The following is a 17,235-nucleotide window of genomic DNA, read 5'->3' as shown; positions in this document are numbered from 1 at the left end:
ATGCTGTGTCTGGACGGTGAGCGCGTGCTGTTTTGTTTCCCCGCTTCCTGTTTTGGCCTCACAGTGAGACAGGCGCGTGCGGAGTATCTGTGTGCAGCGCGCGCTCGCCGTCCCGACCTTTCCCCCAGTTCATGAGCGCCGGGTTCACCGGGTTTACACTGACACCGCTGACTCCTGCGCCACGCCCCCCAACAGCCACGCACCCTCTCTCGACCAATCAGCTCACAATCACGTCCTGATCACGCGCTAGCTTCGCGTCTATTGGTCCAATTCTGCTACACCTTTGTTTTTGATTGGTAACATGTTACCACCCGCCAGACTGTTCTGAATTTTGTTTCTGCTTTTTTTTTCTTCCCTTCTTCTTCTTCTTCCTCTGTTCCTGATTCACTCAGCTGAGGTTGGACCTTGCAGTAAAAAAAAAAAAAGTGGTTACACTTATGAGCCTGGGGTTTGCTCAAAGCCTGTCTCTCGCTGTTTGTTTTCCCCTTTACAGGGTGTTTTACTCCACATGCCAACCTTTGCATCAGACCAGGTAAGTTGTTTTCTTTATTATTATTATTGTTATTATTATTATTATTATTATTGACAGGTCTTTGCCACTTCACCTAGACCCAGTAGTAGTGATGAGTTGAAGCATCTTTATGCAACATATAAAAGTTGCATGCTTTGTAATAATGCTTGAAGTTGCTTTATTGTTATTTATATTAATTGTTTGCTGTGGTCTTGGGACTAATTTCACCCATGTATTCATAATTGCATATTACCTGGGATCTCATTGAAGATGACGGTATAGGATTGATCTGTTTTACAGACCTGCATCATAAAACTGTCTCTAAAATAAAAGCTTTTGCCGCAATCAGTGCTGTAATCAGATCATGCCCTTTCCTGATGAGACGCAGTGCTCTTTCTTTGAGATAACAGCACATTCTCAGAGCCCAGGAGGTCGCATCCTTGTTTGAAATCAGTGGGGAGGTGGGTGTTTTAATTAAACCACGTTGTTATGATCATAATAATAATTATTATTATTATAATTATTATTCCCAATTTGTGTGCACAAACTGTATCCTGTGGAGGCGGGTGCTGTAGTTTCATAACATCACGCCCAGTTGCTCTGTGTGTTTTTTTTTTTTTTTTTTAAATGGCATTAGGTGTCCCTTCCTTTGTCAAGGCTTTGTTGGAGAAAAAAAAGGAGGACCATTCTGAATTTTAGTACTTCCTCATGTGGGTGTCCACCCTGTTTTGCTTCGACGCACGTCACTCATACGGCTATTTTTGGGCGATGGGAGGTTCCCAGCAGACCTGGAGCTGGAGGGGCTAAAACTAAAACACTGGGGCCTCTCTGTCTTTCTGTCTCATTCAGCAGATAAGCGTCTACCCAGCCCACTTTCAACACTGTCTGTCATGTCAGTAGGACTGACCAAAGCAATAAGTAAAATGGGTACAAGTTGACTGGTGGGATACAGAAATGGAAACTGATGACGTTGTTAAGTCTGCAGTGATACAGCGACACTGGAGCCTTGGCCGTCGAACCAATGAAACGTGACAATACAGTTACCTTTAAGCATTTATCTGTTCATAATAAATCACGTGCACTGGTATATAAGAAGTCTGCTCGATGCAGTAAGACCTTTGTGTCTAGGCCTACTATCGTGATCATAAGCATGCTTTGTTCAAATTCTTTTTCACAGAGCAACTACGTGGGAATCTGTGAGGTGATGATGGAGCGGAACGGGTACACTGATGGGAAGCCCTGCTCCTCCACTCTGGAGTATCATGACCTTGAGGCAGCTGAGGCTCTGGTGTGCATGAGCTCCTGGGTTCAGAGATCACACAAAGCACGCCCACTTACACCAACCTCAGACTCATGTGACTCACTTAGTCTACACCCCGAAACCCTGGAGTCCCCCAAAGACCTAGTGTCCCTTTCTTCATTAGTGAGTAAAATGTTTAGCCTTTTTTTTTTTAGATTCTTTTGTTATATTCACACCCTGAGTTACTGAGTAGTACAGAAATGACGATGATGATGACAGTTATTATTATGATTATTATTAATATATGTAAAAACATTATTAGACCTAGCAATAAAAAGAACTTTAATGTTATGATAACCATAAAAGCAACTATCATGGGTTTGAGTATAACAATATATGCACCCGCTCGAACTCCATAAATAAATTTACAACAAATGTGTGCTTAGCTTCTGTGTACTTTCCTAAATAATTTCTAGCATCACACCATGAAATAACATTATTTTAAATTTCCTTATCATGCTATACCAGCACACTGTCACTGAAAATATTAGAAAAATGAAAGTGGAGCTTTTACAGAGTTGGTCATTTTGAAAGAAGAAATAAAAGTATTGCGAACATAAAACTGACCCAGTTCACATGCTAACCTTCTCTTCTACCTTACTAGTGCATGACCCCACCACACAGCCCCAGCTTTGCTGAGACCTCAACCACATCTGCTATCATCAGCACCATGCCTTCTCTAGCCTGCTCGGGCCTTAAACCAAGTGTCTCCCTGCCCAGAATGTGCCCTGTCTTGACCAACAAGGCAGAAACCCCCTGTGGCCTGCAGGCTGGCATCACCACATTCCTACCAAACTCCATTCCACCTCAGCCCTCTGAGTCTGGCACACAGTGCAGGGCCACCAGTGTGATACGACACACTGCAGACACGTCTCTGGCTCATCACATTAGCATAGGACAGGAGTGTCCTGGTTCATCAGAGAGTCCTCGCCAACAGACTGAAATCATCTCTGATTCTACAACGCAACAGATCAACGTCCTGACTGAAACACAGACATACATTAGCGCTACAAATACTACTGCAAAAGTGGAGAGTACTACCCCCTCAAACGACTCTACAAGCCACTCCACTCCTGCTTCACAAGCCTCTTCATCCATGCCTCAGTCTCCCATGACCAGTCCAGTTCTGTGCCAGGTATTTCCCATGAACGGGCAAACTGGAATCATCTCTGCCTTTGTTCAGACCCACGTTCAAATGCAGAGCACTGGGCCGAAGCCCATCCTTTCCCAATCCACCTCTTTCTCACAGCCTCTTCTAATGGGTCCTTCAGTGGCTCAGGGCACGGTGATGCTTGTTGTCCCTCAGTCCTCTGTGTCTCCAGCTCCACCGTGCCAACAAAATGTTGTGACCGTTGGCAACACTAAGCTCCTCCCGTTGGCCCCTGCACCAGTCTATATACCCTCAAACCAGAGCGGGGCCACCGCACACACCGACTTCTCTCGCAGGCGCAACTACGTCTGCAGTTTTCCTGGATGTAAGAAGACATACTTCAAGAGTTCTCACCTCAAAGCTCATCTGAGAACCCACACAGGTTGTTATAAATTCGGCACAATTTTGAAAACGCAATTGCAAAAGATGTGTTCATCAAATCTGTTTGTCAACAAGTTGGCTAATTTTATAAATAGTATATTCTGTTTCTTTAAAGCTTTTGTTCTGATCATGACTGTTCATGTTCCCTAGGTGAAAAACCATTCAGTTGTCACTGGGACGGCTGTGACAAAAAATTTGCACGTTCCGATGAGCTTTCCCGCCACCGCCGCACTCACACAGGTGAGAAGAAATTTGTGTGTCCCGTGTGTGACCGACGTTTCATGCGAAGTGACCACTTGACCAAGCACACTCGCCGTCACATGACCACCAAGCGTTCCGCAACATGGACCACCGATGTGCGTGAGCTGAACAAAACAGCCTCTACTCAGGGTCCGACATCACAGTCTTCTGTCTCCCTCAGTGTCCTCGTACCTGCCTCAAATTAGGCCTTAACAAGGGCCACTCTTTCACCTCAGGACAATCTCCCTCCCACTGACCATTGTACAGGGGAAACATGAAAACCAAGGCTGCTACATATCCATGTACAAAACAGACCGTTGCACTGGATTTCTTTTCCTACCATTTGTTGTTGTTGTTGTTGTTAAGGACTTTTTTTTTTTTTACTTTTTTACATAAGTTATGTCTCTCAAAATGTATGCACTTCATTTGCCAAAGTCTTTGTTGGTTCATGTTACATTATTCTATGCCATTGTATATTTGTACATAAATGTAACTATCTATATGAATGTGATGTGTAATCAAACGTGCATTTATTGGGAATATATGAATAAATGTTAAGTTTCTGTCAAATGAACAGTATTCTTACCTGTGATACTACCTATTATCTTACTTTGAATATTATTTAATGACCATTTGAAGATCAAATAAACCTTCATGTTTATGTAGAACTCTGTGTTTTCTTTCATAGGATAGAATAGCAGAAACCCAGTCAAGCTCAAACAAAGACCTTAAAAACAGACCCAGTTACAGGTTCGAATCAGCTATACAATAAACCAATTTTATAATAACATTGCATTGGAAAACATTAATGTTTTATTTAAAACATTTATACAACACCCAAATAACCATTCCAGTTATGCAAGTGCTCTCCGGGTGCAGTTACACAACAGCGCGAGCGCCGTCTCCCTTCAACGCCCAGAAACAAACTCTATCCAATCACAGCGCGCCGCTCAAGACCGCTTAGTGGGCGCGACCAATCACAAACGCTCTGAGCCTTAATGGCGTGACTGATTGGTTGATATTATGCCCGCCCATCCTCATATGGAGAAATGATCATTTAAAAAGGCTCATGAATTGAAACATAGTAGAAATGTCTAGTTTGCATTGTTTGTTTATTATTTATATTCACCAAAAGGAGTAAATTAATTTAATAAGAGTGTAAAAAAAAAATAAAAGAAGCAAATTGCTGAGGAAAATTAGGGGCTACAACATGTTATACTAGTTTTATCAATCCCTAAAACTGATATAACCCAACAAACTAACTCAATTTTAGATAGGTAAATAGTTTTAATTCCTAAAGAAACTCTGAGTCTGCTGTTTGGACGTCATTTAAAAATAAGATTTTTTTTTTTTTTTTAGTGTAATGTGTGCAACACATATATAAGTAATACTTCACTCCATACGTTGACATCTCAAAAAAAATGCACTACCGTTCAAAAGTTTGGGGTCACTTTGAAATGTCCTTATTTTTGAAAGAAAAGCACTGTTCTTTTCAACGAAGATCACTTTAAACTAATCAGAAATACACTCTATACGTTGCTAATGTGGCGGCACGGTGGTGTATTGGTTAGCGCTGTCGCCTCACAGCAAGAAGGTCCTGGGTTCGAGCCCCGGGGTCGGCGAGGGCCTTTCTGTGCGGAGTTTGCATGTTCTCCCCATGTCCGCGTGGGTTTCCTCCGGGTGCTCCGGTTTCCCCCACAGTCCAAAGACATGCAGGTTAGGTTAACTGGTGACTCTAAATTGACCGTAGGTGTGAATGTGAGCGTGAATGGTTGTCTGTGTCTATGCGTCAGCCCTGTGATGACCTGGCGACTTGTCCAGGGTGTACCCCGCCTTTCGCCCGTAGTCAGCTGGGATAGGCTCCAGCTTGCCTGCGACCCTGTAGAAGGATAAAGCGGCTAGAGATAATGAGATGAGATGAGACATTGCTAATGTGGTAAATGACTATTCTAGCTGCAAATGTCTGGTTTTTGGTGCAATATCTCCATAAGTGTATAGAGGCCCATTTCCAGCAACTCTCACTCCAGTGTTCTAATGGTACAATGTGTTTGCTCATTGCCTCAGAAGGCTAATGGATGATTAGAAAACCCTTGTACAATCATGTTAGCACAGCTGAAAACAGTTGAGCTCTTTAGAGAAGCTATAAAACTGACCTTCCTTTGAGCAGATTGAGTTTCTGGAGCATCACATTTGTGGGGTCGATTAAATGCTCAAAATGGCCAGAAAAATGTCTTGACTGTATTTTCTATTCATTTTACAACTTATGGTGGGAAATAAAAGTGTGACTTTTCATGGAAAACACAACATTGTCTGGGTGACCCCAAACTTTTGAATGGTAGTGTAGATTATGATATTTAAATATTTATTACATGTCAAAGAATGAGAATGTGTAGACCTGTTATATGTGCATTCAGTACGAAAGATAATCAGAAAAAGTACAAGTTCTAAGGTAATAAGATAATAGTTTACAGGCTAAGCTTCAGTATTTACCATAATTACTAGAATAAGAAATTGGGTAAAACTGTTCACATCTGGCTTTAGCCAACAATTTGGCCAGCTCCGAAATTGAGCCCAAGTTCTTTATAAGGCAAATATAATCTGCATCCTGTAACATGACTGCATAGTCTGCAGCTGGTTATGTTATGTTATATGTTATGTTATGTAAATGCATTATTGATTGCGGTATTTTGATTAATGCACAGACCAGAGTAGGGGGTTTAGGATGCAATGCAGGATGTCATGTGGTTGATAATGAGATCAGTAATGATGTAGGTCGATATGTTAGTGAGGCACGACCCCTGCTGTTTCCCCACATCACTACCCACTAACTGCACGCGCAAACAACTTTTATTAGCCTATACGTTTCATCCTAGAATTCAAACTAAGGCTTGTGCACTCGACATATTCATAACAATTCATGGCTTTATAGTTTAAAAGAAGCCAAAGTGAACCTACTAATATTACTAAGGCCTTCTAATATTACTAAGGTTACATCAGAGGTGGACAAGCTACCCAACTTCATTACTTAAGTCAAAGTACAGATCCCGCTGGTCAAATGTGACTCCGATACAAGTGAAAGTTGTCCAGTCAAATTTTTACTTAAGTTAAAGTACTGAAGTACTCGCTTTTAAAAATACATAAGTATTAAAAGTACATTTTCTGTCAACGCATCGTCGTATTATTGCCACAACGCTTACAAAACCTAATGCCGTTACCAAAGACCCATCCATTCATCCATTATCTGTAGCCGCTTATTCTGTTCTACAGGGTCGCGGGCAAGCTGGAGCCTATCCCAGCTGACTATGGGCGAGAGGCAGGGTACACCCTGGACAAGTTCCCAGGTTATCGCAGGGCCGATACACACAACCATTCACACTCACATTCACACCTACAATCAGTTTAGAGCCACCAATTAGCCTAACCTGCATGTCTTTGGACTGTTGGGGAAACCGGAGCAAACCCATACAGGCATGGAAAGAACAGGCAAACTCCACACAGAAGGCCTTCACCTGCTGCTGGGCTCGAACCCAGGACCTTCTTGCCGTGAGGTGACAGTGTGGAAAACGTTGATATGCTTCCGCGGGTTGGACAGTGAGTTTTTGTAGGCCGTGATGTGGTTCGTTTTCGGCAAACATTTAAAATGAAACAAATCTTTATTCCTTTCAGAAAACTGAAACGTGGGTTCATGGGCCATGGGTACATGCATTCTCCAGAAGAACCGTCTCCTTCCATTCTGTCATCAACTGATCATATTCAAATAATGCTGCGGAGAAATCACTGAACTTGATTTTATACAGTCTTTGGATGTGACGTGACCCTAGTTATTACTGATCGGCTGTCTCATTGTCACCTGCGAAAAAACCAATCATGTTTTAGAAAAAAACCCAAAAACCATCCACTTTCAAAGTCGCTTCATAGTAATGAGTAACGAGGCCCTTGATAGAAATGTAGTGGAGTGAAAAGTACGATATTTGTCTTTCAAATGTAGTGAAGTTAAAGTCATAAGTTTCCCCAAAAAATAATACTCAAGTAAAGTACAGATACTCAAAAAGTGTACTTTAGTACAGTACTCAAGGAAATGTACTTCGTTACTGTCCACCTCTGGGTTACATGGTGGTCTTTTTCACCATACATACAATATAAAACAGTAGAACCATGCATAGTGTATTATACATGATACACTCATCGTCGTTGTCACTGCCGAACCCGATCCAGGCTCGAGGGGAACCATTTTGGTTGACTTGACCAGAATTGCAGCAGTAGGGTGGCCAGTTCCTTTCTGTGCACTCATACACACATACACATTCACACCTATGGTGTGATTTAGATTAACCAGTTAACCTAACCTGCATGTCTTTGGACTGTGGGGGAAACCGGAGCACCCGGAGGAAACCCACACAGACACGGGGAGAACATGCAAACTCCGCACAGAAAGACCCCCATTGGCAACTGGGCTCGAACCCAGAACCTTCTTGCTGTGAGGCGACAGTGCTAACCACTGCACCACCATGCCTCCCACACTATACAATACATGACCAGGAGTATGTGGATATCTGACCATCACACCATAGATCCCAAGTTTCCAACTTTCAAATGCTGGTCCATTTTTGAAATGATGCCGGAAGCTGAGGTGCGCAGCAGCCGATCGATGGCAGCGATGTCACCAAGGGAGGAGGGTGTATCGGGGGGATGTCAAAAGTTTTTTTTTTTAATGGCATTGAAATATGCAATTTCCAAGCATTCCAGCTTGTTTTTATGACATTTATATTGGTATCAAAATGTGATCATGTATCTGCTGGCAGTTTATAACAACACATCTTTAGTGTTTCACAGCACCAAGGCGTGTTTATTTTGACAGCGCAATGACCCTGACATTTGATAAATCACACATTAATCTTCAATCATTACAGACACTAGGCTATACCCTAGAGTGTGTCAGATGCAGATCTAGATTTTTATTTACATTAAAACCCTGGGATATTTCCAACATATAGATCTCTTTACAAACCAGTAATATAAAAGGAAATTCAAGCATTAGGCCGAGATCGTGTAAATAAGTTCTCATCTCATCTCATTATCTCTAGCCGCTTTATCCTGTTCTACAGGGTCGCAGGCAAGCTGGAGCCTATCCCAGCTGACTACGGGCGAAAGGCGGGGTACACCCTGGACAAGTCGCCCGGTCATCACAGGGCTGACACATAGACACAGACAACCATTCACACTCACATTCACACCTACGGTCAATTTAGAGTCACCAGTTAACCTAACCTGCATGTCTTTGGACTGTGGGGGAAACCGGAGCACCCGGAGGAAACCCACGCGGACACGGGGAGAACATGCAAACTCCGCACAGAAAGGCCCTCGCCGGCCACGGGGCTCGAACCCGGACCTTCTTGCTGTGAGGCGACAGCGCTAACCACTACACCACCGTGCCGCCCGTGTAAATAAGTTATTAAAAATAATATATCCTCACTGTGCAGAAAGCTTTGCCTGGCTGATGTTTCACAGGCTGTTTACACGGAAATGCGAAACACCACTTTTCATTGAACTTCATTTTAGAATGCACACGCTTTCTTTTCTTTGGTGTCCTTGTAATTGGTCCATCATAATTTGACACGATTATACAAATTACTGATCCTGCATGTGAGATATAAATTACTTATGGTAGAGATCAATAATTATAAAGATTAAGTGACATATGCACATGCATGCAACAACAGCAGCTGTCATGTATCTGTAGGCTTGTAAACTCGTAGGCCCTGTCAAAGCAATCGGAAAATCTAGGCATATGAAATGCCAAAAAACAGTTTCAGAAGTGGTCGTAGTCAGAATGTTGTGAATGAAAAGACCAGATTTTGAATTCTGAAATTTTTTGAATTTATTTTATTTTCGAACATGTATAAAAAAAATTTATGTAACTATTTGTACATACAAAAGAAAGAAAAAGAGAAAGTGAAAAAAAGAATAAATGAAATAACATAAAGAGCTAAGACATTACAATACACCGCACATTGTTCGAAAATTTCATTCGTCACTTGTCAGCATCACCGGCAGAGGTGCCCAATCAACTAACCCCATACATACCAGAAGACATAGAGGCCCTATACATGTATAAGTGTGTGTGTGTGTGTGTGTGTGTGTGTGTGTGTGTGTGTGTGTGTGAGAGAGAGAGAGAGAGAGAGAGATATTCACAAACGAAAAGTATCCAAATTTATCAAAACAATTGTCACACATTGGCTTGAAGATATGACGTTTATTTTCTCGTGTTGAAAAACTGGTATTTTTCATACAAAATACATCACAGATCTGAGTGACGTATTTAAATAATATTGGCTGGCGTTGGAGTGGCACGGTGGTGTGGTGGTTAGCGTTGTCACCTCAAAACAAGAAGGTCCGGGTTCGAGCCCCGTGGCCGGCGAGGGCCTTTCTGTGCAGAGTTTGCATGTTCTCCCCGTGTCCGCGTGGGTTTCCTCCGGGTGCTCCGGTTTCCCCCACAGTCCAAAGACATGCAGGTTAGGTTAACTGGTGACTCTAAATTGACCGTAGGTGTGAATGTGAGTGTGAATGGTTGTCTGTGTCTATGTGTCAGCCCTGTGATGACCTGGCGACTTGTCCAGGGTGTACCCCGCCTTTCACCCGTAGTCAGCTGGGATAGGCTCCAGCTTGCCTGCGACCCTGTAGAACAGGATAAAGCGGCTAGAGATAATGAGATGAGATGAGATGGCTGGCATTGAGTGTTCTATCAAATATATTCCATTCAGCTAGCATGATATTGAATGAGTAGAAGACGAGTTCACTGTCATGCTAGCTGAATGGAATATATCTGTATACCATGAAAAAAAGCCAGCCAATATTATTATTGTTATACATACACACTCTCTTCATATCAGCATTCTCGAAGGCTGTTACCCATAACTTGGTGCTGTTAGCACAGCAGTCCAGTTACTTTCCAGCCGGTGTAGCATTCATCAACAGTGTTAGTGAAGGCCAATGCTAGCTTACCTGTGACTCGGTACTGTTAGCGTGGCAGTCCAGTTACCTTCCAGCCAGTGTAGCATTCATCATTAGTGTTAGCGAAGGCCAACACATTCAAGCCAGTCCTACTGAGAGCTACTAGCACAGGCTAACGACCGAGAAACTAAGATTTCTGTCTTCGGACTCTTCTTCCATGCACGCTTGCCACAGTATTTTTCACTCATACTTAAGTACTCATTTTCCTGTGTAATTTACTTAGTTACTTTTAAAATCAAAATCGACAACTATGCACAACGGAGCAACCTGGCAGCCAAAATTCTCTCAAAATCTTCCATTTTTAACGAAGCAAACCTGGCAGCCATGTTCGTTTACAAATTGTCACAGTCGCTCGCTAGCTCAGAAGTTTTACGTCTCCGACGTGTGACTTCGTGTTGTCTTGACAACGTACAATATTGTAGCAATAGTGCACGCTCATTCTCCATTGGGTAGAATGGCGTAATACATGTAGGATAAGCGATATGCTAACAATATTGCATGCTATCAAACCAAAAGGATGAAACCCGCTAGAAGGGAATAGAATACATGTTTTTATTCCATGGAAAAATTGTTCTGTATAGATTAGATTAGATTAGATTAGATTAGATTAGATTAGATTAGATTAGATTAGATTAGATTAGATTAGATAGAACTTTATTGATCCCTTTGGGAGGGTTCCCTCAGGGAAATTAAAATTCCAGTAGCATCATTACAGGATAAACAGAGAATAGAAATAGAGAAAAACTTCTAGATAAATTAAATTAAATTAGGTATTTACATATACAAATATAAAAAAAAGAATAAGAATAAGATATGGGGAAGAGGAAAGGGGGAAAAAAAGTCCAACAGACGAGCTATTGCACATTATATTGCACATTATATTGCACATTGTCCAGTATTGCTTTTTTGTCAGGCTAGGCTACTGCTCCTTCCCATCCTCTGTCCTCCTGTTACCTACCCCTCCTCCCCCCCAGAGAGGAGCTGTACAGTCTGATGGCATGAGGGACAAAGGAGTTTTTAAGTCTGTTCGTCCTGCACTTGGAAAGGAGCATTCTGTCACTGAACAGGCTCCTCTGGTTGCTGATGATGGTGTGCAGAGGGTGACTGGCATCGTTCATGATGTTCACTATTTTGTCCATAGTCCTCTTCTCTGCCACCGTCACCAGAGAGTCCAGCTTCATGCCGACCACAGAGCCGGCCCACCTGATCAGTTTGTCCAGCCTGGATGTGTCCTTCTTGGATGTGCTGCCCCCCCAGCACACCACGGTGTAAAACAGGACACTGGCGACCACGGACTGATAGAACATCCACAGGAGTTTCCTGCAGATGTTAAAGGACCGCAGCCTCCTCAGGAAGTACAGCCTGCTCTGTCCCTTCCTGTACAAATGGTTGGTGTTGCAAGTCCAGTCCAGCTTGCTGTCCAACCACACCCCGAGGTACTTGTAGGAATCCACAGCCTCCACCTCGACTCCCTCGATCAGAACTGGTCGTGACCTTGGTCTGGACCTCCCAAAGTCAATGACCAGCTCCTTGGTCTTCGAGGTATTGAGCTGTAGATGGTTCCTGTTGCACCAAACGGCAAAGTCCCTCACCAGGCTCCTATACTCCTCCTCTCTGTCATCCCTGATACACCCAACGATGGCTGTGTCATCGGCGAACTTCTGAATGTGACACAGCTCCGAGTCGTAGCAGAAGTCCGAGGTGTACAGGGTGAAGAGAAGAGGGGCCAGCACTGTGCCCTGGGGTGCTCCGGTGCTGCTAATCACAGTGTCAGATGTGATGTCCTTCAGCCTGACATACTGCGGCCTGTCGGTGATGTAGCTGGAGTAGCTGGAGTATGTTGAATAATTTCCGATATTTCACTCCGATGACGTCATAAACTTCATATATTCGAGTCACCGTGTAATATATATATATATATATATATACACAGTAAGCCCTCAGTATTCGCGGGGGTTAGGGACCGAACATGGCCACGAATAAGCCAAAATCGCGAATACTTGTAACCCCCCCCATAAAACTTGATGCCGTAGTGACGAGCCATTGACGCAAAACTCTTCCCTTCCTTTAGCATATCGAGAAGTCCTACCTTCTCCTGCAGCGTCATTACCTTCTTCTGGCGCTTAGGTTCCTTGGCAGGAGCCTTAGAAGATGCAGAGCGTTTAGGAGCCATTGTAGGGCGTAAAAATTATTCAAAAATACCAAGAACGCACAACACGTGAACAAGTCTGAACTGTGGGAACCGCGAGACTGTACTGTACAATGTGCTCATTCATATCAGCCAATGAGCAGCAGCCCGCCATTCAAACTTCAGCCAATAGCGAGCGAGCATTCGGCTCCAAGAATGTAGCAGTGCGTAAACGTTCGCAGTGCGTAAACGTTCGATATGTTCGCCGCAAATGACCGCGAATCGCTGAGATTTCCATGAATGTATAGGAGATATGTTCTATATAAAATCCTGCGAATATGTGAATTAGCGAATACTGAACCGTGAATAGGCGGGGGTCTACTGTATATAAAGATTTCCCTTCACTGGAACTTAGAGTCCCAAACCTGTTCCAACATGACAATGCCCCTGTGCACAAAGTGAGCTCCATGAAGACATGGTTTGCCATGATTGGAGTGGAACATGAGTAGCCTGCACAGAGCCTTGACCTCAGTTCACTTGTCCTGACCTCAACACAGTTGGGATAAACAGAGCAGTGGTACCTGGTCTCTATATATATATATATATACACACACACATATCGTGAAGGCAAGTCAAACTCTCATACATCCATGCGCTCAGAGCCACCATGCTCACCAAACATGCTGCACGCTCTCTCTCTCTCTCTCTCTCTCTCTCTCTCTCTCTCTGTCTCACACACACACACACGTACAGTGGTGCTTGAAAGTTTGTGAACCCTTTAGAATTTTCTATATTTCTGCATAAATATGACCTAAAACATCATCAGATTTTCACACAAGTCCTAAAAGTAGATAAAGAGAACCCAGTTAAACGAATGAGACAAAAATATTATACTTGGTCATTTATTTATTGAGGAAAATGATCCAATATTACATATCTGTGAGTGGCAAAAGTATGTGAACCTCTAGGATTAGCAGTTAATTTGAAGGTGAAATTAGAGTCAGGTGTTTTCAATCAATTGGGTGACAATCAGGTGTGAGTGGGCGCCCTGTTTTATTTAAAGAACAGGGATCTATCAAAGTCTGATCTTCACAACACATGTTTGTGGAAGTGTATCATGGCACGAACAAAGGAGATTTCTGAGTACCTTAGAAAAAGCGTTGTTGATGCTCATCAGGCTGGGAAAGGTTACAAAACCATCTCTAAAGAGTTTGGACTCCACCAAACCACAGTCAGACAGATTGTGTACAAACGGAGGAAATTCAAGACCATTGTTACCCTTCCCAGGAGTGGTCGACCAACAAAGATCACTCCAAGAGCAAGGCGTGTAATAGTCAGCGAGGTCGCAAAGGACCCCAGGGTAACTTCTAAGCAACTGAAGGCCTCTCTCACATTGGCTAATGTTAATGTTCATGAGTCCACCATCAGGAGAACACTGAACAACAATGGTGTGCATGGCAGGGCTGCAAGGAGAAAGCCACTGCTCTCCAAAAAGAACATTGCTGCTCATCTGCAGTTTGCTAAAGATCATGTGGACAAGCCAGAAGGCTATTGGAAAAATGTTTCGTGGATGGATGAGACCAAAATAGAACTTTTTGGTTGAAATGAGAAGCATTATGTTTGGAGAAAGGAAAATGCTGCATTCCAGCATAAGAACCTTATCCCATCTGTGAAACATGGTGGTGGTAGTATCATGGTTTGGGCCTGTTTTGCTGCATCTGGGCCAGGACGGCTTCCCATCATTGATGGAACAATGAATTCTGAATTATACCAGCAAATTCTAAAGGAAAATGTCAGGACATCTGTCCATGAACTGAATCTCAAGAGAAGGTGGGTCATGCAGCAAGACAACGACCCTAAGCACACAAGTCGTTCTACCAAAGAATGGTTAAAGAAGAATAAAGTTAATGTTTTGGAATGGCCAAGTCAAAGTCCTGACCTTAATCCAATCGGAATGTTGTGGAAGGACCTGAAGCGAGCAGTTCATGTGAGGAAACCCACCAACATCCCAGAGTTGAAGCTGTTCTGTACAGAGGAATGGGCTAAAATTCCTCCAAGCCGGTGTGCAGGACTGATCAACAGTTACCGCAAACGTTTAGTTGCAGTTATTGCTGCACAAGGGGGTCACACCAGATACTGAAAGGAAAGGTTCACATACTTTTGCCACTCACAGATTTGTAATATTGGATCATTTTCCTCAATAAATAAATGACCAAGTATAATATTTTTGTCTCATTTGTTTAACTGGGTTCTCTTTATCTACTTTTAGGACTTGTGTGAAAATCTGATGATGTTTTAGGTCTTATTTATACAGAAATATAGAAAATTCTAAAGGGTTCACAAACTTTCAAGCACCACTGTACTTGTTTAATAAGCTGTTAATCAGGCCAAGAACACTTATTGGCAAGTTTAAACTTCGATAACCTGACAGGTCAGTGAAATGACTCTAGATTTTTCTGATGCAGGTTTTTTCATGTCTTGGCAGGTCAGCTGGTTTGAAGATCATTTTGTGGGTCTGACCCTCTTGATGCGTGTCACTTGGGAAGTCTGTCATGCTCATATGTGGTCCTTCTCCAAAATGTTGACCATTAGGTAAAGATTTCCCTTCACTGGAACTTAAGAGTCCCAAACTTGTTCCAAAATGACAATGCCCCTGTGCACAAAGTGAGCTCCATGAAGACATGGTTTGCCATGATTGGAGTGGAACATGAATGGCCTGCACAGAGCCTTGACCTCAGTTCACTTGTCCTGACCTCAACACAGTTGGGATGAACAGAGCAGTGGTCCCTCATTGTTGACCTCAACACAGTTGGGATGAACAGAGTAGTGGTCCCTCATTGGTTAAGATGTTGGACTACTGATTGGAAAATCACAAGTTCAAATCCCAACACTGCCAAAGTGCCACTGCTGGGTCCTTGAGCAAGGCCCTTAACCCTCAACTACTTAACTCTATAAATGAGATAAATGTAAGTTGCTCTGGATGACTGTAGATAAAAAACTGGAATGCTGGCTGCACTTCACATCAGAGCCTGACCTCCCTAATGCTCTAGTGGCTGAATGAACACAAATCCCCCCTGGCCCACATTCCTAAATTTAGTGGAAAGCCTTCCCAGAAGAGTGGAGGTTATTTTAAGAGCAAACGAGGGACCAACTCCATGTCAATGCCCATGGTTTTGGATGACCACAGACATCTGACCATCACATATGGACATGATAGTCAGATGTCCACATACTTTTGGCAATGTAGTTCGTTAGTTAGTTTGTGCGTGTGCGTGCGTGTTTAAAAGTAGATGGCCTTTTGATTTCATAAAATAGGTGAAATTTAGTTCCCTCTGAAATTCGGTCATTGTGATATATGTTTATTTCTGTAACATCTATAAAAAACAAAAAAAACAGGCCATTCTGTGGCTAAGAAGTTATTTAATTTGAGAGGATTCCTGAGCAAATAATGTGCATGAAATCGCTCAGTTCGCGCAATCAAGCAGACAGAGGAAGTCCGTGTGTGCATGCGTAGGTTTACCTTTCGTTGTCATCGTCGTCGTCTTCTTCTTTTGGGTTTTATGGCAGCTGGCATCCACAGTGTTGCATTACTGCCATCTACAGGTTTACCTTTGACCGTGCACTGACAGTTACTTCATTCTGTCACTAAACGAACAGCTGATCACACCGAGGTGCTCACTGACCGCCGATATTTATTAGTTTGGTCCATCGTTTCCTTTTCTTCACAACAGAACATCTTTTCTTCTCATTTTCTGTGAGTGTAGTCAGTCTTCGATGTTTCTTTCGCGTCCTCTATTTTCCTCTCCTGTTTGAAATTTGTACCCCACAATGCCTTGCGTGAACGGGGAAAGCCCACCACGTGATGCATGACATAGCATCGTGTATTGGGTCATGGTGAAGCAGGAAAAAATAGCGGAGAATTTAGGGCCACGTGGCCCTAAATTCATTAATTGTTCTATTTGAAAAAATTGGAAGTCTGTGATTCGAATTCAGTAGCTTTCGGTCCACTAAACAAAAATAACTGGGTGTCAGGGAAAATTGTTTTTATGCCCTACACTTGAAAAATCTGAAAGGCAGTATAGCTCTAAAAAAGCTCACACCAAAGTTAAGTTTTTATTTTTGGCTGAAAAAATGTTTCCCTTTTGTTGTTAGATTGAGATTGGTCCAAAGTACCTTTCTACCAATTTTAGATTATGGTGATACAATATATATGCTTGCTCCTATTTCTTTTTTGAAAAAGTTGGATGTAGTGTATGATGCTGCTTTACGTTTTGTGACTGACACAAAAGCAAGAACACATCACTGTAAACTGTATGAAATGGTTCAATGGACGTCACTGTCACTCAGAAGGAAAAGTCATGTTCTGATTTTCATAGTTAAAGCAGTGATTGGAAATTACCACCCAATATCGGTAATCTGTTGTCACATCAAACCAACACTTATAGCACAAGTTCATCAAATAAAATAATCTTGAACATCCAAACAACACGAACAGTGTTGGGCAAAATTGCCTT

General features: G+C 42.7%; 1 protein-coding gene across 1 annotated transcript; it reads left to right on the top strand.

Moving 5' to 3' along the window:
- Window positions 1–378: 378 nt before the first annotated feature.
- On the top strand, window positions 379–4,187 carry klf11a (Kruppel like factor 11a). Its single transcript, XM_060916131.1, has 4 exons — window positions 379–532; window positions 1,689–1,934; window positions 2,416–3,343; window positions 3,493–4,187. The coding sequence occupies exons 1-4, from the start codon at window positions 509–511 to the stop codon at window positions 3,786–3,788; spliced, it is 1,494 nt and encodes a 497-aa protein (XP_060772114.1). The 5' UTR covers window positions 379–508; the 3' UTR covers window positions 3,789–4,187.
- The last annotated feature ends 13,048 nt before the right edge of the window (window positions 4,188–17,235 follow it).

Source organism: Neoarius graeffei, chromosome 3, assembly GCF_027579695.1.
Source record: "Neoarius graeffei isolate fNeoGra1 chromosome 3, fNeoGra1.pri, whole genome shotgun sequence".
In the NCBI taxonomy this organism is placed as follows: Eukaryota; Metazoa; Chordata; class Actinopteri; order Siluriformes; family Ariidae; genus Neoarius; species Neoarius graeffei.
Note: the sequence above shows the minus strand (reverse complement) of the source record. Positions and strands in the feature narration are given on the sequence as shown.

Bases quoted from the DNA above. Each gene is read 5' to 3' on its own strand.
- klf11a (XM_060916131.1), top strand. From the start codon at position 509: ATGCCAACCTTTGCATCAGACCAG. The intron at 533-1,688 runs GTAAGTTGTTTT...TCTTTTTCACAG, and splicing joins CAACCTTTGCATCAGACCAG to AGCAACTACGTGGGAATCTG. The intron at 3,344-3,492 runs GTTGTTATAAAT...CATGTTCCCTAG, and splicing joins TCATCTGAGAACCCACACAG to GTGAAAAACCATTCAGTTGT.